Source organism: Ceratotherium simum, chromosome 2 (assembly GCF_057802395.1).
Source record: "Ceratotherium simum simum isolate JZ-2026a chromosome 2, ASM5780239v1, whole genome shotgun sequence".
NCBI classification, from domain to species: Eukaryota; Metazoa; Chordata; class Mammalia; order Perissodactyla; family Rhinocerotidae; genus Ceratotherium; species Ceratotherium simum.
In genome coordinates, this window is record NC_141901.1 from 90,158,690 (window position 1) to 90,172,015 (window position 13,326).

The 13,326-nt window shown below is 36.8% G+C and overlaps 1 protein-coding gene across 2 annotated transcripts in view; it reads left to right on the forward strand.

The window, feature by feature from the left end:
• Positions 1-13,326, forward strand: part of NEGR1 (neuronal growth regulator 1) — an 823,575-nt gene that overhangs the window by 468,030 nt on the left and 342,219 nt on the right. For both annotated transcript variants that reach the window (XM_087449002.1, XM_004431502.3), the window contains exon 3: positions 11,635-11,760. In XM_087449002.1, the coding sequence (XP_087305128.1) occupies positions 11,635-11,760 (126 nt within the window). The remainder of the gene's footprint in view (positions 1-11,634; positions 11,761-13,326) is intronic.

Genomic DNA, 13,326 nt, shown 5'->3' on the forward strand with positions numbered 1-13,326 from the left:
ACGTAAGTCCCAGAAGCTAGCCCCAGTGTAAAACAGTTTCTGGCAAGAGACTGACTTTTTTCCCAATGAATAATTTAAAATGAAACTTTTTCCATGTGAATCGTCTTATATCTTGGCAGTAGGCTTAGTATTTCAATAATTTATACAATTTTGAATATAATATAGTTAATGCCATGAAAGCAATTTCTTTGATATTGAATTATAAAAGAATGCACTTAGGCCACTGTGACTAATGATTCAGGGGCCAGCAACATGGCAAATTACCTTTTAACCCAATTTTAGAGAGAATTTGTGCGTGTAACCATAGGACTGTACTGAGATCTCCTGGGATATAGTTGCACGATAACGTTGGGTTGTTACATTTAAAAGACATAAATAAAGCATTTTCTTTGAGAAAAGTAGATAAATAAACAAGATAATTAAAAAATTGTAAATGATAAGTTTTTTGGGGACAGCAAAATATTAATGTGAATCATGGTTTTATTATTTAAATTTGTGAATAACACCTATTCTTAGAATATTTCCTAAGGCAGAACTCTAGTCACTTTGACAATCTAAACATGGTTATTCCATGATGGGAGAACAACCACACAATAGTGTGATAATGTACAGCTTTCATAAGAAACAAAGCAATATCATGTGAAAATGGATTCCTGGAGTCTTCCGAGGCAAATGAACCGGCCGAAGTCTTGTCAGGATGTAGGGCAGAGATGGCAACATTGTGACTCCATGACCAAATCCAGACCACACACAGCTTGCAGCTTATGGTGAGGACTTTGTACACACGTAAATATATGGGCACTGTTTACTTTCATAGACCATGTGGATTTGTATATTATGACAGTTGTCCATCATATGATGATCAAGTGTCTTCAGTAAATGGCAAATTTTTCTAATTCCCATAATGGCATTATTTATGTTGGTGCCAGGGTAAATCCACAGATATTTTTATGCGTTTTCATGGTACAAAAAATGGCAAACTTCGTGTCTAAAGATCTGGCAAATGTGGACTTCCATTTTCTAAATGGAAATTATCAGTAGTAGCTGCCCTCTGTAGACTGGTGCTCTCCACCAGGCCCAATCATTCACAGTGTATACACGCACATTTGCTCTTGACCCGCATTACTCGTGTATGTCACTTAGGCATTGTTTTAGGTATCTTAGTTTTTAATATAAGTAATCAGGGCTTTGATCCTCAGGGGAAGTTTTCTCATCTATTTTTGGAGTCTCTATTTTGTTCCATTGTTTATCTTGATGCCAACGCCCCCACTGTCTTTGTTGTAGCTTCATAATAGTGAGTCTTGCAGTCAGTTAGTGTAAGTCCTCCAATTTTCATTATTCTTTTTCAAACTATACTCAAACTTGGTGATTTTAAACAACTACAGTTATGTATTTTACTTACAATACTGCAATTTGGACACAATATTTGGAGGCTTGCTGGGATGACTTGAGCAGTTAGGGCCTAGAAGAGTTGGGGTGCTTCCTAGGCTCTCTTTTTGTTCCTATTGTCTCAAAACTTCTCTGTGTGGGGTCCACATCTGGTGTCTCCAGGTGTTCTCTCCAGCGTGGGGGCTCCCGGGTGGTCAGATTAATTATATAGCAACATGGACCTTCAAGAGTGAGTGTTCCAGAGAACAGGGCAGGAGACAAATGGCATTTTGTGATCCAGTCTTGGAAGTCACTTAGCATTACTTCTTCCCCAACTCTGTTATTTGAAGCAGCCAGGTGCCTGCTCAAATTCACCTGGGGTGAGGGAAATACAAAGACCCTGTTTGTGACGGAAGAAGTGTTAAAGAATTGGGGCCATGTTATAAAACTGCCACATAAGCCAACTAACAAAAAAGTAGGTGAGTAGGTGAAAGAAGAAATTGGGGACCAGAAAGAGAGAACTCTGCCCCATGATAGACCCCACCCCTGCCAACCAAAAAATGTCATCAAGCTGTCAGTACATTACACATAGCAAATGTCCAAAAAATACTAAACTTTCCTTTAAGTATCTTTTTGTTAGACATATTTCCAAAGTGAAAAGGAAGAGAACCACAATGGTCTATTTTGAATCATTCTCCAACTACCTTCTAGCTTAGAGGATGTATGTCTTAAAGAAGGAGACCCTCTTTTATTTTCAGCCAAGGCTTAAGCACAATTACCTGGTGAGCTTGTTGGATCACGTGGAATTTATGTGAAAATACATGCATAAAAAGACTGACATGAAATATATGAAACTACTAATAGTGATTCTCTTTGAATGGTGGGATTATATTGAATTGAATCACATGAAATTTCCGATAGCCTTTTGTTTTTAACCTCACAAAGGGCAATTTTAGATGTTTCAACCTAATAGGTGATTTTGAGATTTCTTCTTCATTCTTTATATATTTTTCCACATTCTTTTCAATAGGTGTGTATTATCTTCATAATTAGGAAAATAAATATTATATACAAAGAACAAAGAAACCAGAGTACTTCAGAGAAGGCATTATTTTTCTGATTGCACCAAATGACACATCTTCTCTGCAAGTACAAAAAACAGCATAGTAGCCTTTTAATATAAAAATCTGCTAAAACACATTTATAGAAACCTGAGCCTAACAAGGAAAATTCATATTGAACAGAACAGGCTTACCTCGTAAAATTAGGATCCAGGTGTTACATTACAACTCTGAGTCCAAGGGTAGACATTGGACTCTCTCGTGTTTTTAAAAAAATGCTAAAGCAAGCTTTTAGCTATGGGAAATGTTTGCAGAGGAGGCAGCTGGGTTCTAGTATGACACAGCTGGGCTATTTCCTCTGGTTTATGTGGAGAATAGTTCACTGCCAAGGATGAGCCAAGAAAAGTTCATTTTTTGAACTCGGGCCATTCCAGAGGGCATTTGCTGGCACATTTTCAAACAGAACAGTGAAGCTGGTCACCAGGTTTATGGGAAGAGTGACTATACTGAAAGAAAGTACCTGCTTTCCTTAAGATAAATTTCTGGAAGGGGAATCATTGGCTCACTCAGCTGGAACTTTTTAAAGTTCTTAAAGTATACTGCCAAATTGTTTCCAGGAAAAAGCCCATTGTTAATTCTTAATAAAATGTTACCGTGACTGCAGATTTTGAAGATACAAAGTTTGCTCCTTAAGACTTCTGCCTCATTAGGTGTGTACACTTACATCTGTGTGCTCTAAGTTATTTCAGGTGTGGTGTCTCCCTGTATATTTGTAACTATTTTCTGCTAGGGAGATGGTGAATTAGGCAGGCATTGTCCATTCCCTATGATACACAACACTGCTGTAAGTGCGCCCTGGCTTCCTGTTGCTCCTGCTGCCGCCTGAGGGGGTAGCTGCTATTACGGTCCTGATTTGAAGCAGTATTTTATATCTTTGAACCATGCAAGTAAGTGGAGCTGAAGCTAGCCTGAGGTACAGCAGGGATTTGCACTCCAGTGTATAAACACTCTTGTGTAGAGGCCAGCTATTGATCCTCTAGCCAAAATGAAGCAGAAATAAAAATCTTTACAGTCCAAAATATTGAAACTCTTGTGTAACAATGTTGTATTTTTGCCTTCAAAATGTTTATATAGCAAGTGAGAAAGTTGCCTTCAATCAAAAATTTTTAGATCATTAAATAAATGTTAGGCTGCACAAATCTGTCCTTTCTAAACCAATAGCCTTTATTCTTTTCTCACATTTAACCCTCATGTATACTAAGCCTTCTTAATATAACCTATATACATATGTGTGTATGTGCATTTATATATATTTCTTTTGCCACAGAAAATCTATTTAGCAAATACCTATGCCTTCCTTCAATGAGAAAATCTGTCTTAAAGTTTAGATATTACTTGCTTTCTCTCATCCCACTGATGCATAATCCATGTATTAGGTGGTCAAGGTAAGATGTAAAGAAGAGGAAGAGAGAGGGAAGCTATTTTCACTTTGATTTTTTCCATAATTCCATATCCTCTAGGATTTATCCCTCTCAGATGCTTACTTTCTTCTCTTCATTGCTGATTGTCTTGCTCACTGCTATGCAGAACCAGTTCTGGACTTTCCCAAGGGAAAATAACATGGAGGGAAAAAGCTGCCCATGACACTTTTCTGCCTCCAGTATGAAGCCCTCTCTCTGGAGCCCTCTACACCCACCATGCTGCTCTCGGGAAGGATGAAAGTAAATGCAAGCTATGAAGGCACCAGCTCTTCTAGGGATAGCTGCATTTAATATTAGGACCTTGAAGGCAAATAACTGCTCTGAGGATCTAAAGAAAGGCCTCTCTAATTACAGTGGAGATTTTAAACAAATGGGAGAGAGCAGTTTATGGAGTCCTGTAAATTAGTGTTTCTGGAGCTCACTCCACACCTATTGGTCTAGGATCTCCTGAGTCAGCCCTCCTCCCACCCCAGGATTGTAAAAAACTCATCAGATTATCTTGGCGATTAGCTGGGTAGAGGAAACGACTGTTTTTAACCATAAATTCCACTCAAATGATATCTGTTTCATAAAGATTTATCGAATATTAGTATCCCCTCCAATCTGACTCCTTAGGCAGAGTTAGATTTACTACTCTGCATTTCCAAAACACCTTGTAGCACAATATTTGCTTTGTAGGATTTATGACTCCATATTACAATTAATGGTGTTAGGTCTTTCTAAGTCTTTAGACGTGGACTCCTTAATATTAGTCTCCCTAATCAAGTTGGTGCTCAATAAAAGTTTGTTGAATGAGTGAATGGATGGATGGATGAATGGATTAAAATGGGTCACTGCCTGTTTTGCCATTTTATTTTTTTGCTGAGGAAGATTTGCCCTGAGCTAACATCTGTGCCAGTCTTCCTCTACTTTGTATGTGAGGCACTGCCACAGCATGGCAGCTGATGAGTGGTGTAGGTCCGCACATGGGAACTGAACCCGGGCCGCCAAAGCGGAGCACACGGGACTTAACCACTAGGCCACGGGGCCGGCCCCTGTTTTGCCATTTTATATAGCTGAGCCCCTGAAGGACATGGTAGATTAAGAAAAACTTGTACATAGGTTTTCAAAAAAAGAAAAACACTAAGTTAAGCAACATGATTCAAACTTTGAACCAAAGTCTGAAAGATACATTTTTCTCAACCTATTCTTTGCTCCCAAAAGTAGTTCTAGTATATTCCATCAGTAGGTAATTCACGAATCTGGCAAGTTTGCATTTACAAGTCACACTTGGGTATTTTTTCCTCCTATCATTCTCTGAGCGATGGCATGAGGGGAGAAGCCATAGAAATCTCCGAAATGTCACGAACTACAAAAACTCAGTTATAGTCTATGAGCTGGAGAAAACAGTGTTGCTAGTTAGATGCAGGCCAGGAAACCATCAAGCACCCACAAGCAAACCAATTTAGGAAAAAAAAAAAATGGAACAATTTCTTCTCTCAGTTTGAGAACAGCACCTTTTCCAGGAGGTTTGTTATGTAACGGAGATCTGCTTTCCCTTCCTGGGGGCCCGCCAAGGCTGAAAAGAGAACTGCCAGCCCAGGGAAAGGAAGACTGTTCTTTGATATTGCCAGCCACTACCAGAAATGGGAGTGCAAAAAAAGCCAATTCTCCCAAGATTTATAGTTATGTCTAGCTTGTTGACTCAAGGAGTTTGGAAAATCTTCAGAGATATAGTTTATTCGAATTAACCCAGACTCTAAGTCTGTGAAATAATATGTACCTACTCTTAGAATCAAATCCCTTTGACCCTAAATTTATGTAACTTCTCAAATAAAACAATATTCTAACAAATACACACAGTACTGCCTAAGATATGACAACCTGTTCTGTTGAAAATAAATTTATATGATTATTATCCAATTATTTCTCTGGGTTTGCATGGCAAAAATGATAGTAGGCAATGCAATAGGAAAATACTATGCTTTTAAATGAGTTAAAAAGAATATTGAATCCCCAAACTCCAAGAATTCTTGAAAAAAGCCACATAGGACCCTTGGCACTATAAGTACATTTTCACTATATTCTCAGAAATGATATTATATCATTCCTGCAATGGTAAGAAATTCTACGGGAAATATTCATTAAGAAGTCGAAGAAATATTAGCTCAGCACATAAAATAACAATAAAACAAATATTTGTTGAATATCCCCCATACATCAGCCTTCTTCTAGGTGCTGGTGATATGCTGTTGAATAAAGTAAACAAGGGTCCCACCTAAGGCCTTTGCTTATGTTCTGTGAAGAGGAGACAGGCGATAAACAAATAAAGAAGTAAATGCCCAATGACAATGACAGGCTGTAAGGAATACTATGACAAAGAAACTACAAGATGATGATTACAGATAAGGGACAGTTGTGGGTGCAAATGGTTATTTCAACAAGACTCATATCCAGAAAAATTTATCTTGCTTTAAGATGATCAAAGTCAGCAGTGACACAATGCTTTAGAATGAAATTTTAACCTTTCAACATTGAGAAATTCACATTTCAATGTTTCCTCTTTGTGCTGAGTTTTTAGGGTGAAGGAAGTCACTGCGGAGAGAAGTGAGTCAAGCAAGACACCAAAGAGATGGAATCACCTTTTTTTTAATTTTATTTCTTGTTTGGCCTTGTGAACGTGCTTGAGGGACAGATTTGGTGATTGTGTGCATAATTCAAATGGATATATTAAAACCTTTAAAGGTTTTTTTTAATGAGCCCATAGCTTCAGAGAATTAATGGGAAGACACACAGTGTACTTGCCTATAAAACACTGCTGTGATTTTTACACCCTGACTAAGGAAGCAAGTGGATTTTGTGCCCCGAACATTGTGGTTATGATAGATACTGAACCAATGTTTTCAATAATCTGTGAATGTTTGTAGGCCAGATTAAATACATATTCCATCTATCTTTTAGCCCTGGCAGCCTAAAGAATGCCTCCAAATGGATTTGTATGTGCTGTGGTCTTTCAGGTACTCTTATGTCTGAAGAACTTGATGGGGCATGTCATTGATTCTAGTGTGCCAATGCAACTTTCCAGATTCAAATGGTCCATGTCTTGTATTTACAGTTAAGAAAACCATCAAATACATCCTCTAAAGGTGTTCAATATTATGTGTGACCCAACCTCACGTCTCATGCAACCTAAGGTTAGGTGTGAACTCTGTTCTATTTATTGTTCATGAAAATCACCTGCACAGACTTTTAAAACAATAAAACACTGTGCTAATATGATTCCTGTGATGTACAGATTAGTCACTCTTAGGTTGACTTCTGAAATTTTTAATGGTTATGTTCTAGACTACACGATGGATTCTTGGAAGAAATTTAAGTTAAATCTGTGGAGGCTGCTCATTAAACAAACAAAAACTTATTTATATAGATCAGAAAATATGTACAAGTAAAAAAAATCAAAATGGCACATGAGGCCACTCACAAACTCAATTGCACATCATAGTGCAAATGGTGGGGAGTAATCCCAAATGGTTGGCTGGGTGGAAATCATTAGTATTTGGCCTGAGTGTGTATTCTGAGATTTTCCTTACTGATACTGCTCCATACCCTGCCTGAGGACACTGATAGATGGTGCAAATGGGAGAAGGTGGTTGGGGCCAGTCAGATTGCATCATTTTTTGGTGAAGATGAAACCAGCAAGAGATTTAAATTACCTTTCATGAATCTAAATCTATAGATACATCTAAATATGCATCATCCCCTCACCATGGCTTCAACTGAATAGGAGATGAGGACAAGGTGCTAAGTAGTAGTTGAATTTGAGGTGCATGAATAATCAAAGGCAAAGCACATTATTAATTTCAGGGTCCAAGAGTGATTTCTTTAAACGTATATGAGAATTTTAAAAACATTTTACCCCAACACAGCCTTTAAATCCACTTTCAACCTCTGTTGTTCAGAAAGCTTCCAGTGTTCTTCAATCTCTGTAATTGGTGATACACAACAATGAATTAGGAACACAGTTGTAAAGTCTCGTATATCCCCAATTATGGTCCCAATAAGAGAGGGATATTCTGTGATTTAGTATGAAATCTAGAACTTTTACCTTTCATTGTTTTTATTTATGGTGTCATGATGATGATGACAGTGATAATAAGGTTAAAATAATTATTTCCTGTAAATTAAAGTTTACATTTAGATGAATGACTTATTTCTTTATTACTCTGCTCTAGGTCATAAATACTTAATGTGCACAGGAATCCGAAATACTTATTAAAATATGTAGGTTTTTAGTAACTTAAAAATTGTTGAATTGATTGAACACATTTGCTCCTTTTTAAACATGTTATTTTTAAGTTAAATTTCTAAATGAAAAGGGTTTGATGGAGTCTGAAATAAGGTGTACAGAAAAGTAACAGACATCTAGAATAGTAAGTTATTTTAACTCTCCTCATTTTTCTGTTTTCTATGCAAGTGCATAAATATTGGACATACCATAAGACATGGTGCTGTGTCATTCAGGAAGCTCAATAGAGTCCTTCCCACCTGTGTGCGTGCATCATTATACACAAACTGTAACCCAGAGACAGCTACCAGAACAAGATGGTCTTAAGATGCCTGAGACATTACCATTCTCCCCTGCTCCTGCCAGCCAAAGTAGAAGCCTCCCTTTTCTCTTCCTTTTTCCCTTAGCCTGATGCTTTCTGGGATCATCCTAAATCCTTCTCCAGTGCCATACCTCATTCTGGAAGCAGAGCTGACAATATTCCATTTCCATTGTGCTACATTGAGGTTATTAATAGTTTTTTTCCTGTTGCAAATAGCACCACAGTGAATAACTTTGTGCATAAACTATCCTACATTGTTCACTTCAAAAGAAACCAACACAAAATTAATCTCTGCTGATGTGAACCCAGGAGGCACACCTATTAGACGTGTGTTACTCGTGTAAAATGGGAAAGGAGAACATGGAAAATATTTGTCTTCTCTTAGTTGCTCACCTATCCACCTCTCTCTTTTAAGTTCCTTGAGGGCAAGGATTATGCTTTGAAATTTTTGCATTTCCTATGAGTCCTGAATTGTTCCCTCCATAATACTCAGTAAAAGTTTGAAGTCTTAAACCGAATGTGCAATAGCTTTGAATATTCAGCAAAGCAACACCTGTTTTTTGCCTCCACAAGCTGCAGCACGTGTGGATTTCACTGGCCTCTCTACACCCAGCATCTGCCGTCAACAGGTGATGCATTCTGGGGAGAAGAGCCTTGCCAGAGGGAGTTTTTCTTACTAACATCCTCTTTCCAGATGTTTCTTCCCTGTAGCATGTCCTGAATTATGAGGCCCCAGGAGGCAATTGCAATCACTGAGATGACATGTCGCACCTGGAATTCAACACTCTTCCCCCACCACACAATTTCCCATCGTTAAATGTCAAATCTAAGTTTATTGCTAAGGGACTTGGTTGTTTCTCTGTGAAGTCAAATATTGTGCTTAATATTATTTTACCTCTGTAAGTATACATAGATGTGTAAAGATGAAACTAAACTATTTTAAGATCAGATAGAATTGACAAAATAATGTAATGCAGAGGATGGAATGCATGGTCTTATGGCACTCCATCATTTCTCTTAGATATACACACCTCTGTCCAAAGTTCAATCAGTTGTATGTTTGAACTATATGAATAAACTAGGCAGACTAGACTGATCTCTGTGTAATATCTTCTATGTAAAGGAGGAAAGTAATATATAATTTTATTTAACCGTGGACATTGGTATACATGTATTTGTGTGTGTGTGTGTGTGTGTGTGTGTGTATACATACATATGTATATACATACTTCATCGTTTACTATATCAAACCTATACCTACATCCACATACCCAAATGATATTTTTGTTTAATGTTGTAAGTTTATTTTTATTAACTCTCCTATTCACCAGTAAGTCATGCGCATTTTTCTCTACTTTACTCCTAGGGTATTTTAATGTCTTTATTTCTGTTCTGTTTCAGTTAAGCTAAAAAAAGAGTCTTCTGTTTGGAAGGGCTTATTGTTTTCTTATTTGCCTGAGAAGAGCTCACTGAAGAGTTTAATGATAATATGTTTTAAATGCCAATTAAAGTATGTCATTTAGAAACAGTTACAATGGTATATCACTTAGGAATAAGCCTTTTCCTCAGTCATAGCAACAGTTACATATAACTGAATATTTTATATTTGTAATCAAATCATCCTAGATTTTCTTGTAAAAGAATTTGGTTACATTAAAAAATCAAAGATGTTATTCAAAGTATAGGTAATTTAATTTATCCTTATGACAGATTTTAGTTACTGTTTTTTTAAATAACTGTGAAAACAAATCTCTTGCATAAAGAAACTCTAAGAATGGAACAATTAAAAGAATTACAGTAAAAAAGCATATTTTTCTAGTAATTATCAAAGTATCTAACTGCCGTTTATTTAGCTTTGACCTGGAACTTCAACATACTATAATTTTTATATAGTAAACCAAAACTTACACCACAGGCCAGTCATATACAGTACCAAAGTGATGAAGTTCTGAGAGCGATTTTAAGGCATGGGAAAAGAATAGCACTGAAATTAAATTCAAACACTATATATTTGTTTTAAGGCATCTAATAAGAATAGCTAACAATGATGCCAGGTACTTTTCTAAGTCCTTTAACATATATTGACTTATTTAATCATCATAGCAGCTATATGGGGTTTGTGCTATTATTGTCTCCAGCTTTCGGGTGAAGACACTGAGGCTGAGATGATAGATTAAGTAACTTGCCCTGGATAACACAACTAGCCCCTAGAGGACACAGGATTCATACCCATGCTGTTTAAGGATTAAATGAGACCATTTAGTATTTGAGACACTATGGACATTTTCATCCTGGAAGTTAATGTAGGGATTTTCCTATCCAGCATTCCCAAAGTGTATTCCATGATCACTAATTTCATCAAATGCTCTGTACTAAAAGCTTCCATAATCTAATAAATTGGGGAAAAAACACAATACAATATTTTCCCTTTCACTCTTGGAGATTTCTAGCGCAAAAGGCTATAGCAAATGTTTTAAGAAATCCTGAAGTGAAGAAACCTGTTTTAACCAGTGTTTTCCAGCCATTACTGACAAGAAAACTCATAGTGAACACACCTTTCACAGCCCTTAGAACTTCAGTTCCTTAGAACATAAATGCTGACAAAGTCCAGCCCTACTGTTTGGCAGATAGAAAGTTGAGGCCCCAAATGCCTTTGTGACTCTGAAATTCTTACCTCTCAATTCTGTATATGTTTTATCTCATTTAGCAATTAAATCAGCATGTAGGCATAACTGCTCTGCTATTTTAAGTTTCTTCCAGGTTTCCATTTTTATTTAATCATTTCAACAGGAAAACCATCATTATACTGAAGATGCATGGCGGGAACAGACAGATGGCTATATTCTAGTTTACTTAACACAAAGAATTCGCAATAAAAATTTAATTTAAGCAATATTCAAACAATTATTAAATATTTTATTTATCATGAAATATTTAATATCTAAAAATTAGAGTAAATAAAACCAACCAACAAACAAAATCTCTAGGAGGGTCCTGAGGATCTAGAGAATCTATCTTTTAGATGATGACCGTAGGCCATAGGTACATTTCACCACCACAGCTTTATTGCATGATATCATGGAGTTCAACAGAATTTTATATATTTCTTTCTGACCACTGCATGTTTTGCCATTTCAGTTCCTCCGAAGATATATGACATCTCAAGTGATATGACCATCAATGAAGGAACCAATGTCACCCTCACTTGTTTGGCCACTGGGAAACCAGAGCCTTCCATCTCTTGGCGGCACATCTCCCCATCAGGTAAAGCAGAAATGCATCAGTGTTGTTTGTGCTGTTCAGTATTCTCTTGTAACCTCGCTTGTTCAGAACTCAAGATTCAACTTATTTTTTTACATCGTTTTCAGAAGGTAGGCGGGATGGATATCTTTACGCTTATTCTTTATACCTAAAGGCGTTGTAGTTCACCAAAGTTAAATGAACGTTTTCTGTCGGAGCCCAGAATAGAACCTGTGTCTCTTGATTCCTAGTCAAGGTTATTTTCACTTTAGTATACTGGATAATCACAAATCAACAGACAAAAGACTCGAATGGAAATATCATAAGAGAAATATCTTCATTTAAATGTGTAAGGCTTTTATTAAATCTGTATTCACATGTTAATAGGCCAGCAGGAACGGCAAAGGTAATCAGGGGAGAATGAAATTATACAAATTATGAGGTTGCTGGGTCTAATTTCAACCTGCAGTTCAGAATCAAGGATTTGGCAGTTAGAATTAAATTTTAACTGATGAAGGATCTAAAAACCCAAGAATTTGAGTAACTTATACAAGATCACATGGCTAGGTAAAATTAAGGAATCCGACGTGTTTATAGGTTTCTGGTGTTTCTGCTACAGTGCACATCCTCCTAAAGACATTAAGTAAACTTTCGGAAGTTGGAGATAATCATCATCAAAACAGTCTGTTTTCACAGCCAGAACTTTAACAGGACCATCAATTTGTGTAAAATTTAAATATTTGTACTATATGGTTTTGAGTGTATCATGGAAGTAAGAGTGGTACTTTTAATTACTAGACCCCCCCCCAGACACACACATTTCAGATCAATGAAATTTGACTTTATTTGTTTTATATTTTTGGTAGAAATGGAGCCAACAAGGCTAGTGTCATGAAATTGCTTTTAAAGGAATCAGAAAGGCACATTTTATGTAGGCGTAGAAAGAGTACAGTTGGAACATCTATTTTATCTGCTAATGCTTCCTTTCATATCACTTATCCTTAAGTGTCTTTCAGTTTCCTCATTTATGCACTGGGTCTAATGAGACTTACTCACATTATATGCTCAGTATTACTATTAATGTGAGAAAAAATCAATATAACAGCAGTATACACTTATATAATATGCATTATGGCTCCCATAATATTTCTGAAGCATGAGGATGCTCTTGACTGCCAACACTTCACTCTCTAGAGCAGCTATAGAATCATAAAACTGGTGTGTGAGCACTGATTTCGTGGAGGACTCTCTGTGGGGTGTAGGTGAGGCAAACGTGGGACTAGCAGTTAGGATACACGTGGTCCTTTCAACTTCCTTCTTAGTCAGTTCAGCCAATCCTTGTGCAAATCTCTTAACCCCAGTCACCCTCAGCTAGTTTGCTACTTTCCAAAAATCGAATGATAAAAATCCCTGGCTATTGTGAGTCTCAAAAAAGATAATAGGCATAAATGTGCTTTAACAAGTAAAAGGTGATATGCAAATATACAGCTGAGTCTTAATCATCTTTCCAAGGATTTAAATCTGATATGGCAATATCATTTTTGTAAGAATGAAGCACATAATCTCCGTCTTCATATAATTTAAGATTAA